General features: G+C 44.8%; 2 protein-coding genes across 3 annotated transcripts in view; both read left to right on the top strand.

Moving 5' to 3' along the window:
* LOC149436770 (uncharacterized) overlaps positions 1-21,500 on the top strand; it is a 166,420-nt gene that overhangs the window by 52,890 nt on the left and 92,030 nt on the right. Inside the window, 1 exon segment of the mRNA XM_089661487.1 lies at positions 1,380-1,480. Within this exon segment, the coding sequence (XP_089517613.1) occupies positions 1,380-1,480 (101 nt within the window).
* LOC149436771 (uncharacterized) lies at positions 9,810-15,109 on the top strand. Of its 2 annotated transcripts, XM_089661480.1 has the most exons (6): positions 9,810-9,915; positions 12,407-12,496; positions 12,873-12,948; positions 13,363-13,521; positions 13,870-13,961; positions 14,782-15,109. In XM_089661480.1, exons 4-6 carry the CDS (start codon positions 13,495-13,497, stop codon positions 15,089-15,091), a joined length of 429 nt encoding a protein of 142 aa, XP_089517606.1. In that variant the 5' UTR covers positions 9,810-9,915; positions 12,407-12,496; positions 12,873-12,948; positions 13,363-13,494; the 3' UTR covers positions 15,092-15,109. The 2 variants fall into 2 exon arrangements, 1 of the variants encoding a protein (XP_089517606.1); XR_016308265.1 differs by lacking the exon at positions 13,363-13,521.

The following is a 21,500-nucleotide window of genomic DNA, read 5'->3' as shown; positions in this document are numbered from 1 at the left end:
ATTACAATGTGGTAGTGTATCATTGTAGGGTGAAATTAGGTGTGGGGGTGGTAATAACATGTCCTCATCGTCTGTCAGATGTCCTCTGAAAAGCCCTGTGACTGGAAGGAGAGAGCCTGAGATGGGTACAGGGGGGATTTCTGGAGGTCCTGGCCTGGAGTGAAGGACAGGTGAACATCTCCCGGGGTTTGCAGAGTGGAGGCGCTAACACAGGAAGGACTTGGCTGGGTAGCAGAGTGGAGGCGCTAACACAGGAAGGACTCGGCTGGGCAGCAGAGTGGAGGCGCTAACACAGGAAGGACTCGGCTGGGTAGCAGAGTGGAGGCGCTAACACAGGAAGGACTCGGCTGGGTAGCAGAGTGGAGGCGCTAACACAGGAAGGACTTGGCTGGGCAGCAGAGTGGAGGCGCTAACACAGGAAGGACTCGGCCGGGTAGCAGAGTGGAGGCGCTAACACAGGAAGGACTCGGCTGGGTAGCAGAGTGGAGGCGCTAACACAGGAAGGACTCGGCTGGGCAGCAGAGTGGAGGCGCTAACACAGGAAGGACTTGGCTGGGCAGCAGAGTGGAGGCGCTAACACAGGAAGGACCTGGCTGGGTAGCAGAGTGGAGGCGCTAACACAGGAAGGACTCGTCTGGGTAGCAGAGTGGAGGCGCTAACACAGGAAGGACTTGGCTGGGTAGCAGAGTGGAGGTGCTAACACAGGAAGGACTTGGCTGGGTAGCAGAGTGGAGGCGCTAACACAGGAAGGACTTGGCTGGGTAGCAGAGTGGAGGCGCTAACACAGGAAGGACTTGGCTGGGTAAACATATACAGTAAATTGTTCCTCTGCTGATTCACAATTGTGTAAATATGGTGATAAGGTGGGTAAGCAAAGGGTCTCCAACCAACTCATGTAGCCTCCCTAAAGGATACTTCTGCTACCCTTGTCTCCTCCTCAGAAGAAACCAATAAAATACTGGAAGATATTTGTGCCACTCTATATCTAGATCCAAGACCTTGAGGTGACCACAAAATTCCTAGACTCGCTTCATTTACTCACTATTGGCCCCTCCCACCTGCAATCTGTAAATGCCCCTATTTCATTAAAGGAAGTGTCTGAGGTGATTAAAGGCTTACCTAGTGGGAAATCACCTGGTCCTGATGGCTACACACCAGCATTGTATAAGATGATGGACTCTCTTCATCCCTCAGCTACTGACAGTATATAACGGGGTTTGGGAGGGGGGCCCATACCTTCCAATGGGTCACCAAGACAATGAAATTGATTTCTAATAAGGGCAAGGACCCAATTGAACCGGAGGCATACCGACTCCTATCCCTCCTAAATGTGGACACTAAAATACTCTCTGAAATAGTAGCATCCCTCTTGGCTGCAGTATTACCCTCCCTTATCCATACTGCCCAGGCTGGCTTTATTAATGGTAGACCAGTGGCTTCCAACATTCAGAAAGTTATTGCAGAGCTGGAACAAGGCAAGGTACATCCGTCTGAGGATCGAGCTATTATTACATTGGATGCTGGAAAAGTCTTGGATAATGTCAGCTATCATTGGCTTGCTCTGGTTCTTCTGATGGGCTTTTCAGCAGTATGGATTCTGCACCTTCACCCAGGGTGGTAGCTGCAGGTCTCATATCAGGTGAAATATTGCTGCACGAAGGGTACTCACCAGGGTTGCCCCCCCTTCACCTCTTCTTTTCAACCTTGCCCTGGAACCTTTCTCCCGTTACCTTTCCTCCAGAGCCCCAATACATGGGATTCAGACAGGTCAAGAAGAACTCTGTGTAGTCCTATTTGCTGATGATATATTTTATGGTGGATCCTGTGGCAGATATTCACATTCTCCATCAGGTCTTCACAAGCTGCCTACAGTGCTCTGGCCTTCCAATCAATTCTGCTAAGAGTGGAATACTTTCCTTATCTCAAACCAACACCCTTCCCTGGGCCCAGCAGTCTCTCTTCACGTAGCAAATGTTCAGATCACATATTCAGGCATTACGATAGGGAAGGAGCCATCCTCGGTCTATCATTACTACCCTCCACTGATATCTAAAATAGGAAATGAGATGGAAACATGGATGTACCTTCTCCTATCGCTTTTTGGGGGATGCCACCTGTTCAAAATGGTGAGCTTTGCTCCCCTATTGTACCCTCTTCAAACAATTCTGTTACTGCTTAAACAGGGGGAGCAACAAAAAAAAAAGGAGGGTGGCGCAAACTTTCCCAATATTTGATTGTATCACCTTGCCTGTTTATTGTGTATAGGGACAGATTGGATACTTCAGGCTTCCTCATACACCAATTATGTTTTGGAGTTGGCAGTGAGGCAACCATATGACTTAGCTGCACTCCTGCATTGCAAAATACAATTGTTCCCCACAAGTATTCAACACAACCTTCTGATACGGGATCTGATTCTTACATGGAGGGACATACAGAGCAAACTGGGCCTGTCACCCCATGTCTCCCAATATCTGCCCATAAGAGGCAATCCAATGTTTCCAGAAGCTGTTCAATATGCGGCTTTCAACATTTGGAGTTCTAAGGGGCTCTCCTGCGTTGCCTCCATGTATGACGCATATTTGAACCATCAGGAACTTTGAAATCTTTCCCAACCAATGCATCAACTTGTGCCCTGCCAAGCCATCCCTCTCTCTACTACCTACACCTCTCAGGTTGTATAAACTGGTGCTGCCCAGCCAAACAACAATGTTTTCAAGCTTCCATATTGGATCTCTTTCTACAGGAATGGAAATACTCCATATCCGACATCTATCAACCTTTACACTCTCTCTTTACTAAACCTCTACATCCCACATCTGTGAAATCTTGGAGCAAGGTCATACCGGGAGAGAACCTGCTGGGCAACATACTGGAAGGATAGAACAAAGTGCAAAGGCTTGTGGTGAATGAATCCTGGAGAGTCTCAATGTAAGCTCTTCCATGGGGCCATCATCCCATTTCTATCCACTAAGAACTCTCCACAAATCCACTATGTAGTGAGCACCGCCCTCTCTCTTCCACCGATTTCAGGAATGGCCCCGCATCTCAACCTATTGGGAACAAGTGTTAGCCTACATCTGAGGAGTTTGTGGCTGCTCACTCCCCATGGACCCAGTTCTTCTACAACTCTCCCTTCAGCCGAGAAAACCCACATCCACAAATCCTGCAGGAGCTTGCAGAGGATATTATTATGTTTACTGGTGGCCCACAGGGCTATTCCTAAGAAATGGACTATCACCTTGTCCCCACCATCACAGACACTAAAAAAGATCTACGTCTTCTGATTTACAGAGAGAAGGTAGACATGGAGCTCAACAACCAAGCCTCAGTCAAACATTTCCATAATAGATGGGACACTTTTATTGCAGCAACACTTACATCCTTGGAGCAATCCTCTATGTTGTCTTCATTTACTTCTATGGATGGGTTGGTGAAGGTGGTTACATTGTAGAGATCAGACAGCCGTGTATGGAACACGCATTGAGGACACGCATACATAACAGGTGTTACTTGCTCCCCATCTGGCCGTGTATACCTTGGTTTTCTGGTTCATGACGTTGTCATTCTTTTGCTCTCCTGATGTGTCTGTGCGCACTCATGGCCGAACCTTACTTCCTTGGCTTTATCATGACATCTAGGAACATTATGACATTCTGCTCCTCTCACTTATTGGAGTTGGGAACAAAGTCTCAGGAGAGTCCATCCATGTTTTCTGATCAGGTATCACACCCGGTCACACCTCCAGGTCAGTTCCTGCCAGAAGATTCCTTCCTCTTTCTTTATTGGAGAGATTATAATTATTTCATTGGTTACTGTGATTTATCTTTTATTCAGAAGTCATGGCAAGAAGTATGAGGTGCTCGTCTCCTCTTTCACCCCAGACATATTGCTTCTTTGTATATCTCTTTAGAAAACTCAATAAAGAATGTTTAAAAAATATGTACTCAGCCAATGAAACGTCAGGACTCCATTTTTATTCTTCTCCTGCTATCAATGCCAACCCGGTCCAACACTTCATCCATGTCTTTGGGGGCCTCTGATCTCCTTATGAACTGTTTCTTCCATGATGAAGATCAGCCATAGAGTATATCTGAGGTGTATATCAGGGGGTGCTCTTCCCCACATGAGAGCTGGGATGTCCAGCAACATTCACCTAGAAAACATTTCCCGCACTCAAGGCACTAATACACCTCCAGGGTTGTGTGGGATCCCTGATGTACAGGAAGACAGGACTTCAGTGAGGAACATTTCCCTCAATCAGGAAAGGAACGTGGCTTCTCCCCTTTGTGAATTTGCTGATGTCTGTAAAGATCGGACTTCTGCAAAAAACATTTCCCGCACTCAGAACAGGAATATGGCTTTTTCCCTGTATGAAATCTCTGATGTGTGTTAAGGCCGGACCTCCCTGAAAAACATTTCCCGCACTCAGGACAGGAATACGGCTTCTGCCCCGTGTGCAATCTCTGATGTATGTAAAGATGGGAAATCTGCGAAAAACATTTCTCGCACTCAGAACAGGAATATGGCTTTTCCCCCGTGTGAGATCTCTGATGTATGTAAAGATGGGACTTCTCTGAAAAACATTTCCCACACTGAGGACAAGAATGTGGCTTGTCCCCAGTATGCAATTTCTTATGTCTGTAAAGATTAGACTTATCTGAAAAACATTTCCCGCACTCAGAACAGTAATATGGCTTCTCCCCCCGTATGAGATCTCTGATGTAATTGAAAGTTGGACTTTTGTGAAAAACATTTCCCGCACTCAGGACAGGGATACGGCTTCTCCCCCGTATGAGACCTTTTATGCACATTAAGATGGGATTTAAAACTGAAACCCTTCCCACACTCAGGACAGGAGAACCTCTTCCCTGTTGGAAGGCCGGCCCGGTCCCGCACAGTCTGAGGTTCCTCAGGATACGAGGAATCCGATGGTCCATCTACACTGGGTGGTGCCGGATGGACATTGGAGGGAGCCGGGTTTTTCTCCTGGACTATACTGTGTGATGTCCTCATCTTCTACTTTCCAGTCTGGAGACAAAGTGAGACAATCCTCGGAGGTTTTCCTCATCTCCCGGCCATGGACTAAAATACAAAGACAAAGAGGATTACTAGACAGGAGGTGATTGGTTCCCCCAAACCAGGACTCCGCCCACATCAGGCAGCTTGGTCTCTGAGGAGCTTACAATTCCACCCTCAAGGGAACAAGGAAATGGCTCCCCTGATCTCCTACCAGGTCATTTCTTTATTCATGGACCTTAGTCAGAGAGTGAGGAAACAACCAGAACTGTCTTTTATAGGAGGGACAGTGATGAGGGGATTATAGGACGAGGGTCCCCACCCCCTCTATCACTCATCACCATCTTCCCAACACAAGAAGTACTGCACTTCCTTATTTAGTCCATGATTTAGTCATGAAGAACAGCGGGGCTGAGCCCCACCAGAGGTCAGAGAGTGAGAATGGGGTGAGAACAACCAAGATGAAGACTGGACTGATCCTGAAGACCACCATCATTGGAGTATTGACTCCTCCCTCATTATCACTTTCTGTTTAAGGGTCCAAAGGGTCCACATGAAGACACGTTTCTCAAACACTAATACACAGGTGTAAAGGCTTAATAATACCTAGGTTCAGGGGAGATAGGTAGGAACCCGAGCAACAGACAGGAGGCAAAACCCGGTGCTGGATCAATGTGAAGGGAAGCATGACAAGTATGGGTGGAGGAATGGATTTAGTGTTCATGACCCACCTGTGCTGATCTCTGTAGGAGTGTCCTCCTCTATAAATGTCCCCGTTATTCCATCCTCCTCCATAGACTGCTGATCATCCCTCACATACGCCTCTTCTTCTTCTGCTTTAACCTCAACTTTGATGTCTTCACTCTAAACCAAGAAAATGAGAGAAGAGGTCATCTGTAAAATATAAACTCACATAAAAAATCCATATATTGTCCCAAGTCCATGCTCTCCATCCCACCAACCTTGTAATGATGAGGGATGGTGTGACCTTCCTGTGTGGAATCCCGGGAATACAGAGGACGGGGACATCTCTCTGGTGGGTTCCTGGTATTAGGTGGCTCCATCATATCCTTGTGTCCTTCTGAAAACTCCTCCATCACTCCATACTCATCCTCCTCTTTATACTCTTCTTTAACATCAATATTATCATCCCCGAGGATTCCACTCTGAAAGATATAATAAAACATTCATTGTAACAAACATGCTGTGTATAAATCACAACTACCAATAATTGTCATCATCTACCTGATGATGGTGAGGGATGGTGTGACCTTCCTGTGTGGAATCCCGGGAATACAGAGGACGGGGACATCTCTCTGGTGGGTTCCCATGACTGGATCCATCTGTAGGAAACACACACACTGACTGAATCCATTGTTTCTATGTGTTTATCAGATGATGGGGGATCTAGGTGGATCCTCCGTACTGCTCTCTCCTTTACAATAAAGTCTCCTCTTACCCGGTGATGTGAGGGGCGGCTGATTGTCCATCATGACGTCCTTGTAGAGATCCTTGTGTCCTTCTAAATACTCCCACTCCTCCATGGAGAAATAGACAGTGACACCCTGACACCTTATAGGAACCTGACACACACAATGATACAGTCACCATCCAGACACATCCCTTGTCTGTTACTGGAGAATGTCCCAGAATTCCCGGCACCGCTCACCTCTCCTGTCAGCAGCTCAGTGATCTCTCTGGTGACTTCTAGAATCTTCTTCTTCTTTCTCTCTTCTATCAGGGAGGGAGGTGGAGGCAATGTGATGTCATATGATCTCCAGACTTCACAGGAGGAAAACTCTACATCTGAACACAAATAGTCACATCAAATGATATTCCCAGAATCCTCCTCACCTCTCCATTCAGGTCTCCATTTTATTAAAGCCCCACTTCAGGCTGAGGTATAATTTCCCCCCACAGGACCCCCACACTACGCAGGGTATAGGCTTGTTGCAGCATTCTGATGTCATTACATACAACGCAGGACCAACAGTCCCACTTTACATGTGAGGATACCAAGGGGCCCCACATCCTAAGAGCAACAGAGAAATGCCAGATGGAGGAACATTGGGGGGAGGAGCTGTGAGGTCAGTGTGATGTCATAGGATTCTCTGACTCTGGATGGAGGGACATTGGGAGGAGGAGCTGTGAGGTCAGTGTGATGTCATAGGATTCTCTGACTCTGGATGGAGGGACATTGGGAGGAGGAGCTGTGAGGTCAGTGTGATGTCATAGGATTCTCTGACTCTGGATAGAAGGACATTGGGAGGAGGAGCTGTGAGGTCAGTGTGATGTTATAGGACATATAGACTCTGGATGGAGGGACATTTGGGAGATTTGAGGGATCCTCTAGATGTGCCTCCCATGTAAATCAAATCCTTGTTCCTGGGTGCGTCCTACCTCTCCTAAACTGAAGAGTGAACTTTGACCTTTACCATCCAGAAATCTGTCCGGAATCTGTGGAAGTAAGCTGTCATGTGATCAGGTGACGTGCGGAGGAACGGAGTGTACATAGCAGACAATTGTCTCCAGAGCCCCTAATGGTGGGGATGGATTTGGCGGCGTGCTGGTGCCAAGTTTCCTCCCCCCAGGGTCACTGCAGGTGTGGAGAAAAGCTGTGTAAGAGGATATGGAGGAGAGATGAGGAGGAGATCCAGGAATCAGGAGAAAGGTCAGGGCAAGCAACAGACGAGCGCATCCAAGAGACCAAGCCGGGGTCACTACACAGAAAATCAATCCAAGGAAACAACAGGCAGGACGAGGAATAGCAAGAAGGAGCTGAGAGACAAATGAGAATATTGCTCAGCCAATGGGAGATGATCTCAGCATGACTTCCATCATGAAGGAGATGAGGGGGAGGGGAGGAAGTCACTGAAGGTGACCATAGATCCATGGAAATTCAGCTGGTTCAGCAGGGATCGCTCACATTTCCATCCATGTGTGGCCACTGCCGGATAAAAGCCACCCCCCCAGCGGCTGCAGCCAATAGCTTCAGTGCTGATCTGTGTATTCTGAGAGTGGAGGAGTCCCTCCATTGTCAGAATACAAGCGTGAAGCGGGGAGGATTCCCCCATCCACCTCCAATGTGTGGATGGGGGAATCACTTCAGTTTTTATGGTCATCCCGCTGGCTGAACGATAAAACTGAACCATGTAGGCCAGCTTTGGGGGGAAATATATTATCATCAACCCCTCCCCCTGAAGGGGTTCATCTACGTATTACCTCCTCTGACACCAGATGCAGATTCTCCTCTCCGCTTCCTCCCGATTCATCTCTCACATACACTGTAAAATCCAATAGCTTTCCCAACTTAGATATATTTGTTAATTTTACTCATATATCAAAAATATGCCTTCTTACTAGTGTTTATTAAGTTAGAGATAATTGCAAGGTAATGAAACCATTTTACTTATTTTTTTGAGTGAAACCAACTTAAAATAATCAAGCTGCAACAAAGGACGCAGTGGCAATACTACACCAGTAGGAGGCAGCAATGCATTAACTGTCCTTAAAGCCCAACTCTGGGCAAAAAGAAAGAAATTCCTATGCAGAGGAGCTTTGCTTGCACTGCAAGGGTTAACTGTTTTTGCAGGAGAGAAAAAAAGCTTAAACTCAGTTGATCCTCCAATACTGCAAATGGCACTCCCCCACGATCCAACAGTGGACTATTCCTGACATCCTCATGTCCTGCAGGTCTATGGGCTTGCTGACATCAGGACCAGTTCACTACTCAAGAATGCTAGATCAGGGGGGTGGAGTTGCATGAGCTGCAGGGATCAGTTTTGTACAGGGAGAATTGAAAGATCAGGTAAGTATATCTCCTTTCTCTCACCACTAGACAAAAATGGGTAGTTAACCCTTGCAGTCCCACTGCAAGGTAATATTTGTTTTGCCTGGAGTTGGGATTTAAGTGATTGTAAAGTCTAAACAATTTTTCCTGCATTAAGGTGATAAATGTTTTGGTAATATTATTGCCCCCTCACTCCCCTTATTACACTTGATCCAGCGCTATGTCTGTCTGTATAGCGGCTTTCTCTTCAGATTTCCAGGTCTAACAGGCTTTTCTGAGGCAGTTGCTCCTTCTGTCATCAATCAAAGCCAGTGAAGAGAGATTGAGGGATTAGGTGGAGCCAGAGTCTGTCAGTTGACACAGACAGCGGCTCAGGATTGCGCCTGCAGGTGTACCACCATAGGAAGCACACTTAGAACATGAGGAGCCATGAGCGCCAAAATAGGGCAACTGGGGGAATTGCACACAGCAGAAAAGTATAAACCTTTATTTTTTTAAATTGTGTTTACAATCACTTTAGTCCAGTGTTTCAGTACTGCTGCAAATGTATTAAAAATGCCCTAACAGGCAGCCAGTTACAGTACATTTTCTCCTGCTGGCTCTTTTTTTCACAGTGCTGCCTTTCTGGTTCTTTTTGGTCCTTTAAGGAGGAGAAAGGGTTAGGCCTCTTGCACATGGGAGTGAAAAACACCTTGTGTTTTACTGATCTCTAATCAGATGTACTGATGTCTATGACACAATGCACACTACTGACTAAAGATTAATAAAGCAGCACCAAGTGTGCAAGAAAAAAATACAAAGTACACTTATTTTCTGTCTATACTCTGTATATACTCATTTACATGCACACTGGAATACAAGTGTTTATCCATACACAGCCTCAGAGCCTCAATCATTATTTGTCCTATCTCCAGCCACCTACATTTTCCTCCTCCCTACTTCCAATAGGACATGGGGTTATTAGTGACAGACAGTTGTCTGCACCAATGAGAAGCAGAGGTCCCAGCTAAGCTACAACAGTATGCAGGCAGAAAGCACGTGGACATCAGACTGGAAGGACGTCCAGGAGAAAGAAGAGCTGCTGAAGAGGGTGTGAGAGACATGGAGTGAGTACAGTGGGAAATATGGGCAATTGGACTCGAAGGATGGACTTGAAGACAGATCTGAGATGTAGAGGAGGTGCCTGAGCAGTGTGAGCTGCAGAGAGGAAGCGCGTGGGAAAGTCCATGTGCTGTAATATGCCACTCCTCCTTGGTGTTCAGTGTCTGCTTCCCCAGAGAGCTGTGTGTGATCAGAAAGGTGGGGGCTGAGGTCTGTGTGTGATCAGAAAGGTGGGGGCTGAGGTCTGTGTGTGATCAGAAAGGTGGGGGCTGAGGTCTGTGTGTGATCAGAAAGGTGGGGGCTGAGGTCTGTGTGTGATCAGAAAGGTGGGGGCTGAGGTCTGTGTGTGATCAGAAAGGTGGGGGCTGAGGTCTGTGTGTGATCAGAAAGGTGGGGGCTGAGGTCTGTGTGTGATCAGGAAGGTGGGGGCTGTGTGAGTTGGAGAGAGGAAGAGTGGGGGAAAAGCTGAGTTCTGAGACTGCCATTCCCTCTTGGGATTTAGTATCATCTCTGGAGGTGAGTGTGTGTTGCACTGTGATCTGGAGAGAGGAAGTGCATGGGAAAAGCTAAGTTCTGTTCAATGTGTGCTTCCATATCTGTGTCCCTCTGCAGTCTGGGGGGGTGCAATGTGCAGCAGTCTCAGTGTGTGTTTTTTCTCTCTCATGCCCCAGTTTGGTAGATTTTTTTTCCTCTCCTTTTACTGCTATCACCAAGAGTAGAAGAATCTAAAACAGAAATAAAGGCAAAATTTTAGAATTGGAGACCTAATTTCTTGTAATCCTGGTGGCTACCATGGATTTCCCCTCACTTTCAGTGTTGGCTATGAAACAGAAATTAACCTGTTTGGGACCACCCCACACACATATACGGCAACGGGGTGGCACGTGCAGGCTAAATCCCGTAACTGTATGTCGAGGGCGCAGGTGGGCAGGGGAGGTGCTCACACGCTCCCCCAGCGCCGCTGTCACTGTCTCCTCACACAGCAGGAGACAGCGCAGGTATCCGGCAGGCTTGATTGCCACCAGCTACCCAACAATCTTCACTATGAGAGGAGAACGGTGAGCTGCCTATGTAAACAAGGCAGCTTGCGGTTCTTTTGGTAAGGAGCGGAATGATCCCCACCTTCCTGTCATCAGGAGACAGATCACTCTGCTCCATTTGGACAGCCCAGCTCCCCTCACAGTTAGAACATGCCCAGGGAACACACTTAACCCCTCCCTATCTCACTAGTGTTAGCACCTTCCCTCCCAGTGACACCAATACAGAAAAAGTGCTTTTTGTTTAGCACTGATCTCTGTATTGGTGTCACTGGTTCCCAAAATGGTTCACAAGTATGCGATGTGTCCACCCCAATGTCACAGTACTGCTAAAAATTGCTGATAGCCACTATTACTAGTAAAGATAAAATAAAAATAAAAACCATAAATCTTTCCCGTAGTCTGTAGACACTATAACTTTTGCGCAAACCGATCGATATATGTCTATTGGGATTTTTTTTACTAAAAACATGTAGCAGAATACATATCGGCCAAAATTGATGAAGAAAATTGACTTTAAAAAAAAAAAAATTCATTGGCTATGTATTATAGCAGAAAGTAAAAAATATTTATATTTTTTTCAAAATTGTCGCTCTGTTTTTGTTTATAGCGTAAAAAGTAAAAACCGCACAGGTGATCAAATACCACCAAAAGAAAGCTCTATTTGTGGGAAAAAAAGGACATAGTTTCTGTTTGGGTACCATGTCACACGACCGTGCAATTGTCAGTTAAAGTAACGCAGTGCCGTATCACAAAAAATGGCCTGGTCAGGAAGGGGGGTAAATCCTTTTAGGGCTAAAGTAGTTAATAGGAAATCTCTTGAGTTTGACAGGGATGACAGAAAACTAATGGGTTTTAATAACTGCCCTTACTTTATCAAAAATGTTTTTGCCTTCAGATTTTCTCACATTGCTAATTATATATTGTACTTAATTGTAACTTAAATACTGAAATTTGCACTTACAACTGTAATTGTCAAAATGGCAGTAAAAACATGTCTGTGTCATTAAATTGTGGGTGTCTTACCAGTAAATTTATTTTGGTAGGTTGGCAACACTGTAGATAGAGTGTGGACACTGATCATCTGGGGCCTGGGGGGCGCAGATGCTGACTACCAACAAGGAGGATATGGGGGTGTGGCCACCAACCAGCAAGGGGAGGGGTGCATGTGGCCATGGACTGGCAAGAAAAGGATGCAGTCAACAAGCACTATTTGAATGGGGGAGCAGCCACTGATCGCCAGGGGCTTGGCGTCTGACCACCAGGAGCACATTGTGCTGTCTCTCTACAATCACTTTGCTCTATGAATGCTTGTATGGTGGCAATCTTCAAACCTATTGTGTGGGGGGGGGGGGGGGGCACTGGATGAAAAGACACTTGACCACAAAGGACAAGGGGCGCAGACACAGCTTTTATTACAGTTATTTATGACCATTTTTCCTGTACTCTACTCTTTCAGTCAACAACGATCCATTCTACAGAGGAAGATTTTTCCTTGTGTAATGGTAATCCTTGATCCATAATTACCGACTGGACAGTCTCTGCCATTGTGAGTATTTTCTGGGGTACACAAACACTGACCACATGGGGGAGTGGATACAGATACTGCCCACCACGAAGGGGGGTGCTACAGGGCACAAAAGCCTGTGTTCAGGATGGAGGTGGTAAATATAAACTCTGCATTACAAACCACTGAACTCTGGATGTTGCCTTAAACCATTAAACTTATCCTAACCACTTAAAATGTTAAATGAAACATTCAATTTTAAGTTATTGTAATAATTTTTTTTTCAATGCTTGCTGTAGTTTCCTATGCTTATAAAGAATGTACATACGGTATCAAAGACGGTGTCTATCTGTAATCTACTAACCACTAGGTTGTAAAGGGGAACTTATTTTTAAGTAAGGAATTTTGTCCTTTTCAGAAGAATTGCTCACAGCAGCTGCCTGAGATCTCTTCCTTGAACAGACTTTGTCAAAGTGGGCTTCAGTACACTGGAGGTAAGATGCCAATAGCTAGTAATATTTTAATGGATTTTCCTGCAATAGGTCTACTTAGAACTCTGCCTTTCAAACTTCTGAGCTCTGGTTCACAAAATTACTGAACTATACATGTAGAATTCTGTAGTTTGTAAGGCAGAGTTCAGTAGTTGGTAAGTAAATTTAGGAGTTAAGCAGTTTTGTGTTGGCTTACAAACCAATGATCTCTGAATGCAGACTTTAGTAGTTTGTAAGGAAGAAAAGTTTACCTTACTAACCACTGAACTTCACAGGTAAAGGTGAGGGAAGAGCTGGGGGAACCACAGAGAGAGGGAGGACAAGGATCTGCCTGCTGGGGCACTGGAGAATTTGGGAGAAACATATTCAAATATTAAGGCAAAAGAGATTTTTTTTTTTTTTATTTGTGTGTTGTAGGTGTTTGCAGAGTTCAATAGAATAGCCACCACAAATCTGCAAAATAACTTTTTTGATGCCCTGGATCGATACACACCACGCTTTGTCACAATCTTCAAGTCCAAGAAAGGAAGTGTTGGAGAGACATTGTCAATGTTTGTGCAGCAAATTAATTCAGAGGTGAGTCTACTGCAACCCTCTTTTTGTTTGTTCTCAACTTACAAAACCTTTCATGATTCACTTTGTTGTAATATACAGAAATATGTAAGATACCATAAATGTACAACCGATAACCTCTGCTACTATCCCTTTTGGCCTATGTTGCTACCTGTATTGATTTCAATATTTTAAAGTGGTCTTGAGAAGTTGTGATCCAATGATGTTAAAACATCGAAGCTATGGGTGTAATTTAAATAACTTCAATCAGTAACTTTCCTGAACTGTCAAATATTGTGATATTTGTTTCAGAAACACGTCGGTTTACATTTTATGCAATATTAAACTGAACTTTTGATAATTTACTTCTAGAAACCTGATGTGACAGCAATGCACACCTTGTGCTCCGAGGCCTCCCTGTTCTACTTGGTGATGACCCCAGTACATTCTACATCACCTGCTTCGTAAGTTATCATAGTTGCACCTTGGCAGTTGTGGGGGGATTTGCTTTATATTCCTTAGAAATACAGATTAATACTTATTATATCACTAGTACAGTGGTGGGCATGGCAGTTTGGCATGGCAGTTTATAAAATGTAATCCTTTAGTGAGGGAGGGTAAAACAAATGTTAATGCCTGAACACAATTTTGCAACTTAGACGTGTTAGTAGAACTGTATCATTACAACTACTTTGTGTATCCAGATGGATTATACCCTTTTTTGTGTGTGTATATAGCTATCTAATTTAAAGTGATATTAAAGTCCTTGTGTGTTTTTCTGTTTAAATATAACAAACGTGTTATACTCACCACCTTTTGTGCAGTTGGTTTTGCACAGAGCAGCCCAGACCCTCCTATTCTCGGGTCCCCTGCTAGCACTCCTGGCCCTTCCCTCCTGCTGAGTGCCCCTACAGACACACACAGCCTTGGCCCAATTGCCCCAATTGTGCCAAGGCTGTGTGTGTCTATTTAGACACAGAGCTGCGGATTGGCCCCACCTCCTCTCTCTCCTCATTGGCTCACTGACTTTGAATGCAATGGGAGGTAATGGTGCCCCACTGCTGTCTCAGTTAATGAGGACCTGCTGCACACAGAAGGTGCTTTATCCTAATGCATAGAATGCATTAAAATAAAAACCTGCCTTTAGAACCGCTTAAAAAAATGCTTTAAAGGAAGAAACCTTCCAAAAATAGATTGACTTTGACCCTTACCTTGACGCTAAAACTAACCATATACAACACAGTGACAAATGATCATGTTTGTTTTTGTATCGCCTTCTGACAGCGATGAGGTCTGGGCACGTTTACCTGTTGGACTGATGACTGTCATTGATGAAAGTATGCCTGCTTCTCCAAATCATCTCCACCTTGACCCAGTGTTTATTGCCATCATAGCCAAGGGAGGTACTGTAATGGAGGATCTCCAGAACCTACCTCAAGCACTTTGCCTCTTTGGACTTTTATATGCTTTACACCTGGAATACCCTAAAGCCATGAAAAACACTTTTAACTTCATTCAAAGAGTGACGCTTGGCATGTGGGAGAACAAACTCCCACCAAAACTACAAAGTCTGAAGAATCTCCTGTTGTGTTAGAATGTTTGTTTTTTGTTTTATTTTGTTTTGTTTTCTGCATGCCTGTGACCTGTTTTCAGTAGACTAAAGTTAGCTGACGTCACAGAGCTCAGAAACCTTAGTGTGCTGTTTTAAAATTTATTGTAATAGATGTTCAAGCTGGCCAACTGCATCAAAATGATCTGTCTCTGGTCCTTGCATACCAAATCGCCATACCTCAGTGGTTGTACAGAACCAATACAGGCTAATGTTATTTCACATATTGCAATTGATGTTCAATTGCCTCAAAGTAATCTCTCTCTGATCATACAACAAACATACCTGAGTGGTTGTATATTACCAATGTGGGCTAAACTCATTTCATGTATCATAATTGATTTTAAAGCTGACCAACTGCCTCAGAGTGATCTGTGCTTACGTGGAATAAACTCATGGATGCAGTTGTCTAGTTTGTACATCTCTATAATATATGCACTGAGTTTATTCCATGTAAGTACAAATCACTTTGAGGCAGTTGGTCAGCTTTAATATCAATTGTGATATATGCAATGAGCTATGCCTATATTTTCTATTTTGGTGATTTGGTATGCAAGGACCAGAGACAGATCATTTTGATACAGTTGGCCAGCTTGTACATCTCTTGTATATGCAAAGTGTTCACTAGTTCCTACTCATCCTGTAAAAGGTCCTTTACTTGCAGGCAGAGTTAATTTAGTGGACCTATTGTGAGTAAGGTTAAAATGGCATGGTGGAAAACTACTATTAAAATGGTTGTAAACTTCAGACATGAAATATGAACAAAGTATATCCCCCTATAGTGTGTACTTGTCTCCATTAAAAGCAATGAGTATAATTTCATTTCTGCTGCTTCATTTCTCCATATCGGCATGAATCACTTCTGACAAGTTTTTTTTCCTGACACCAAGAGAAAAAAGGTAACTGGAGGGCCCTCTAGCAGATTGACAGCCTCAGCTCTGTTCCTGTGAAGGAGGTATCTCATCCCACCAAACAGTTCTTAGAGCTCTCCTCACTGAATTTCTGCAGAGTTTCATTTCAGCTCTCCACCCTCTGTTTTCTGAACTCTCGGACAAGCTTTATAAATACAGCACTTTAAATGGCTGTACTGAAGACTGCAGATTAACAGGTATAACTTGTGTAGCAGTATGTTTAATCTCTGTATCACCTAAGGCCAGTCACTTCACTAGGTATATATGGAAGGGTTTACAACCACTTTAATTGTATGAAATGATATATTTAAATAGGCAGTCATGGAAAACTCTGGATAGTTTGTCAGGTTTTAAACCGAGCATCAACGTTTGTTATTATGGCTGTTGCTTACTATAACAGTTTGTAGAAGTAATATGTAAATTCTCTACAAGGGCAATAAACAGCTCTGTATGTGCCCTGTTCTTTCCACAATGCTCATGTCACGTCCTTTCCTTTTTATTTTTTTTTTCTTCACACAGAAAACTGCATATATTGTTGCAGGTTCCTGCTCAGGCCAAATCCGCACAAGATACCAGTTTTGTGGTATGAACATAGTGCAGAAGATGTTTTCATTCTCTTGCAGAAAAAGGTGCACAAAACCTCATGGTGTGAACGAGGCCTAAATGTTTTCAAAAGCGAGTTGTTATGTAACAAAGTTTTAAAGAACGATGTTATTTCTTATAACAGTAAGAAAAATTAAAAAAAATTGTATTTGAACTTTGGAACAGTCATTTATTTATATGTACCTGTGAGAATGGAACCACTTGCCCCACAGAAGCTTTTGCCCCTTCATGACCAGGTCATTTTTTTTCTATTCAGCACCATGCTACTTTAACTGACAATTGCACAGCCATGTAACGCTGTACCCAAATTAAATTTTATATACAATTTTTTTTTTCACTCAGAGCTTTATTTTGTATTTGTATTGTATTTGATCTCCACTGGGTTTTTAATTAATAGATATAGATTTGTTACAAAACATCCAATAAAAAAAAATTGGTATTCTGAAAAAAATGATCGTGTTCTGGTTAAAACAAACTCCAAATAAGTGTATATTAATTGGTTTGTGTCTACACATATGGAATTTACACAGCTATAGATTCTATACTGTAATGACAGTACAGCAACATAACATAAATAGTGTGACTGTGATGGAGTGGTGGGCAATCTAGAGCTAACACACTGGCTGGGAGGGACACCAACTGACATCAATAGTGACACTAATACAGTGATCAGACAATAATGTACACTGTATTAATGACACTGACGGGGGGGGGGTTCTGTGAAGTGTAATGTGTGTCATTTGTGCTGCTGTTAACAGATTTAGTTGTCAGGGAGAAGAAACATGACCTCTGTTCACAGCACAGTGATCTGGCTGTGTCTGTGTAAACGTGATTTGAAAGAGCCGGTTAGCAGGTTTCAGCCACAATCATTGGCTGAAACCTGTTGATTGATGTGTACTGCTTCCAATCACAGCATGGGTAGGCAGGGGGTGCCAAACCCTGAAACAGACCCATGCCTTACAGTTAGATAGTCTGGCCTGCCTGCGCCGCTTGTCTGCAGTATTGGGCAGATGAGAGATGTTAATGTAAAATGGATGTTTGGATAAAACTAAAATAAAACAAGTAACACTTACTTGTTTTTTTTAAGGCAATCGGTTTGCATGGTTTTAACAAGTAAATCGGATTGCTGTGCAAGTAACCACAACTCAATATTCAGAGTTGCAGAAAATATCACATTAGTTAGCCCAACCTAAATAAATGTGTCATTTGGAATACATTACACAGTAAACTTAACTTAATATGATTTTGTTATTTTAAATGGCAAATCTGAGTACTCATTACTAAGTTAAGAGTTCACCTAACAAAAAATTTCCAAGTACTATTCACTATTTTTTGTTAGTTGTGTATACTAAAGTGTAAGTTCACCACACTCAATAAGCATTTGTAAGAAGAAAATGCAATTCTTATTCTAGTTTACTTGGTTTTTTTGAGGCAATCGGTTTGCATGCTTTTTTTAAGTAAGGTTTACTAATTGGATTTTACAGTGTAGAGCATCCTGTCTGTACCCGACATCACTTCCTGTCTGTACCTGACATCACATCCTGTCTGTACCTGACATCACTTCCTGTCTTCCATAGAGACTTCCTGTCTGGGTAGAAGTGAGATCCCCACCTTGTGGAGCTCAGAGGAACTGCAGCCCCGAGAAGCGTCTGGTAGTGTGACCCCAGCCTTGTGCTGGGTGTGTATGGACTGTAGATCCTTATAGAGGGGTCACCTCCACTCCCACCAAGGGGGACAGAAATATATGACTGCTCGGGGGAGGGATTTTGGCCCCTTTGATTTTGCAGTAAATGTGATTGCATTAGTCCCGTTGATTTTCGTATTTCCATGTAATAAAAGGTGTCACATGATGTCGGGTTCCCCTTTCTCTCCTCCCTGAGTGTGTATTTAGAGGCGGAGCTCCTGCTGGAATGGTGGTCGGAGGCGGAGTCTAGGAGGGAGACTGACAGAACCCGCAGCAGACTTGCAGGAGTGAGCGAGGAGGATCCGGTTCCTTTACCATCGGAGATGAGGAGAGTGTGAAGGATGTTTGTGACTCTGGGAGCTGAAAAGCTGGGAGTCCTATTGGTGTGGTGAGGGGGAAGCACTACTAGGGGGCACCCTCACCATCCCGTGTACAAGAGGTGGAAGAAGGCGGGGCTACACTACAGCCCACACAGTTTGGAGGGCGGAGCACTTTCACCCCTTATCAACTTTTCACTGATTGGTGGATTTTTGGAGTAAAATAAGTGGATTGAAGTAGATGCAAAGTGGAAGCGGTGGACTTGCAGAGAACACTATACTGGCACACAATATTGTCTGTCTCCATGGATTTGCACAGGATTTGAGATGATTTCCTATAGCAGCAAATCTGATGAGATGAATGAATGTAGCGCCCCCTCCTGGTCAGGTCTAGGTTGTGTAGTCAGGTAAAGCATAGCTGTGTTTCTCTGCTCACCAGAGAGGCTGTCAGGTAAATTCAGTCGGGTATTCTGAGTTACAGAGAGCTGTGATTGATTAGTCAGGTCTGCTCATGCTGCTCTGGTTCTGTTGGAGTTTGTCTGAGTTCTGCCCGCCTTCAGGAAGCTATGAGAGTCTTCCAGAACATGGGAATTGGCTAGACAAATGACCAGCATGAATATGGATACAATCCTGACCAATTGCAGGGGAGGGTGGCCCCATTGCATGCTGGGAGTGGTATTTATACTCTGAGAGCACATGGGTTCAGTGTCTTTCCTCGGAGAGGATTGCACCAGCCAGGCTGGAGGCAGGCTGCCTCGCCTGGCACTTGCTGTTATGTGGCCTCGGGTGGGTGACCTGAGGGCCTGAAGTTAGAGAGAGTGACCCTGATTCTACAGTAAGCTGACTGAGGGGAGCTGTCTGCCAAAGCTCTGTCTGGTATCACTGGAGAGAGTGGCTTGGAAGATTGGAAGGAGGCAACCATTCTGTCCTTGGACCTGTGAGTGCAAACTCTGAGAGATCTGGGGGGCTCTGTGTGCTTGTTACCCCTCTGGTGCTTGATAGTCAGCCTGGGTCTGAGAAAGGGAGCCCTGCCTAGTGTTCTGCAGAGCTTGTCCAAGTATTGCTACTGCTAATGGGACTTCGCTCTCCTACAACTACTTGCTGCTATTTGTTACTGAGAAGTCTGCTATCTACTGTCAGCCGAGACTTCACAAGTGTTCTACTAAGAGATCAGCTAGATGTCCTCAGTGTGAAGAGTTCTGATTCTGGAGGATCCGACTACATTCCCCATCCCTATCCCCAGTTCTACAATAAACTCCAAACACAAAACATCCCCTAGACTGGTCATTGGAGACAACGAGCAGAAGTGTGTGTGTTTGCCTTGCTGTGGGGCAAAGCAAAGGGGAACCAGGGGCAACATTCAGCTCCTTCTGAGGTAGTGCTACATGAAGTGGGTATAAAGTGGAAGCAGTAGATCTGCAGGGAACTGCATCTTGAGCACAAAGCACTTTGTTGTATATGAATTTGCACATGGTTCAGTATTCTTAATTTACTAGCAAACAACACAAGATCAATGAAGTAGGTGTAAAGTGGAAGCAGTAGATCCGCAGAAAATAATATTTTGAGTAGGGATGGGCTGACGGTTCGAGTCAAACATAAGTTCGACTCGAATATTAGCCATTTGCGTGTTCATCATTATACAGAAAGTTTGTCCGTGTGCTCAATGTAAAACATGCTTTGTGATTGGCCAAAGCATTGCACCTGACCACAGGTCAGGTGCAATGCTTTGGCCAATAACAGCTGAGTTCTCAGGAAGAGCCATGATTGGCCAAAGTGCTGGCCGTATTATTGAACCACAACATGCAGAAGAGGTGGTGGAGTGGATAAGTCAGTCATCCTCATCCTCTGTCACCCAGGCTCATACTATTTTGCCTTCCACCACAGCTGCCAAAGTGTCCTGTTCCTCCGGCTCCTTGTCCACCACAGCTGCTCCTTCCGTAGCCCCACCATCATGCATGGAGGAGTCACCAGAATGATTGGATCATAGTGTCAGTCCCATGCTGCTGGAGGATGTGCAGCAATCTGAATGCTGTGATGTTGGTTCCCAGGATGAGGAAAGGAGTGACGTGAGCCTAGAGAGAGGGGGCGCCAGTGAGGGAAAAGAAATGGTCAGTCCTGTTCCCCCAGCCGCAGCACACTGCCAAGTTGGCTCCATTGATGAGGAGGATGGGGATGATGAGGTCACTGACCATACTTGGGTGCCTGAGAGAACAGAGGAGGACAGTGAGGAGGAGGCAGAACTCCAACAAGGCAGGATGTCCTCCAGGGACAGGCATAAGGGCAGCCAACCAATGGCATCCCACGACAGAGCTCCACAGGTGGGGGGCGCTGCTGACTCCAGGCAGACTTCCACAAGTTCTCTGGTGTGGGCTTTCTTCAACACATGTGCAGCATTGCTGTTTGCAGTCTTTGACTGAAGCAGACCAAGCGTGGCCAAAACACCAGCCACTTGGGCACCACATGCTTGACAAGACGTATGATGAGCTGCCATGCAGCCCGCTGGTAACAGCACCTGAAAGACCCAGAAAAAGTGCAGACTTCTCCTTGCTCCTCATCTGGGATCTCTACTATAAAACGTCAGGTCTTCTCAACAGCCTCCACTGAGAGGAGTGATGGTACAGCAGTGGGTGGCCCATCTGACAGCAGGACACCACCTGTTCATTTCAGCAGGAACATTTCACTACCCCATTTACTGAACCATGAAAAAAAGACTGTCCCAGCCATCCACATTCTATCCTGGCCAAATTGCTGCGTTACAACTGCTGCCTTTCCATCTGGTGGACTCTTCCCCCTTCCGGGAATTTGCAGAATGTGCTGTATCACAGTGACAGGTTCCGAAAAGACAATTTGTTCCATGCAAGGCCATTCCAGCTCTGTGC

The sequence above is a fragment of the Staurois parvus genome, unplaced genomic scaffold (genome assembly GCF_062004578.1).
Source record: "Staurois parvus isolate SC_StPar_1 unplaced genomic scaffold, SC_StPar_1.0 ptg001345l, whole genome shotgun sequence".
Classification (NCBI taxonomy): Eukaryota; Metazoa; Chordata; class Amphibia; order Anura; family Ranidae; genus Staurois; species Staurois parvus.
The sequence above is the reverse complement of the archived record's forward strand: the minus strand, read 5'-3'. Positions and strand labels throughout refer to the sequence as shown.

Bases quoted from the DNA above. Each gene is read 5' to 3' on its own strand.
- LOC149436771 (XM_089661480.1), top strand. From the start codon at position 13,495: ATGTTTGTGCAGCAAATTAATTCAGAG. The intron at 13,522-13,869 runs GTGAGTCTACTG...ATTTACTTCTAG, and splicing joins TGCAGCAAATTAATTCAGAG to AAACCTGATGTGACAGCAAT. The intron at 13,962-14,781 runs GTAAGTTATCAT...GCCTTCTGACAG, and splicing joins CATTCTACATCACCTGCTTC to CGATGAGGTCTGGGCACGTT.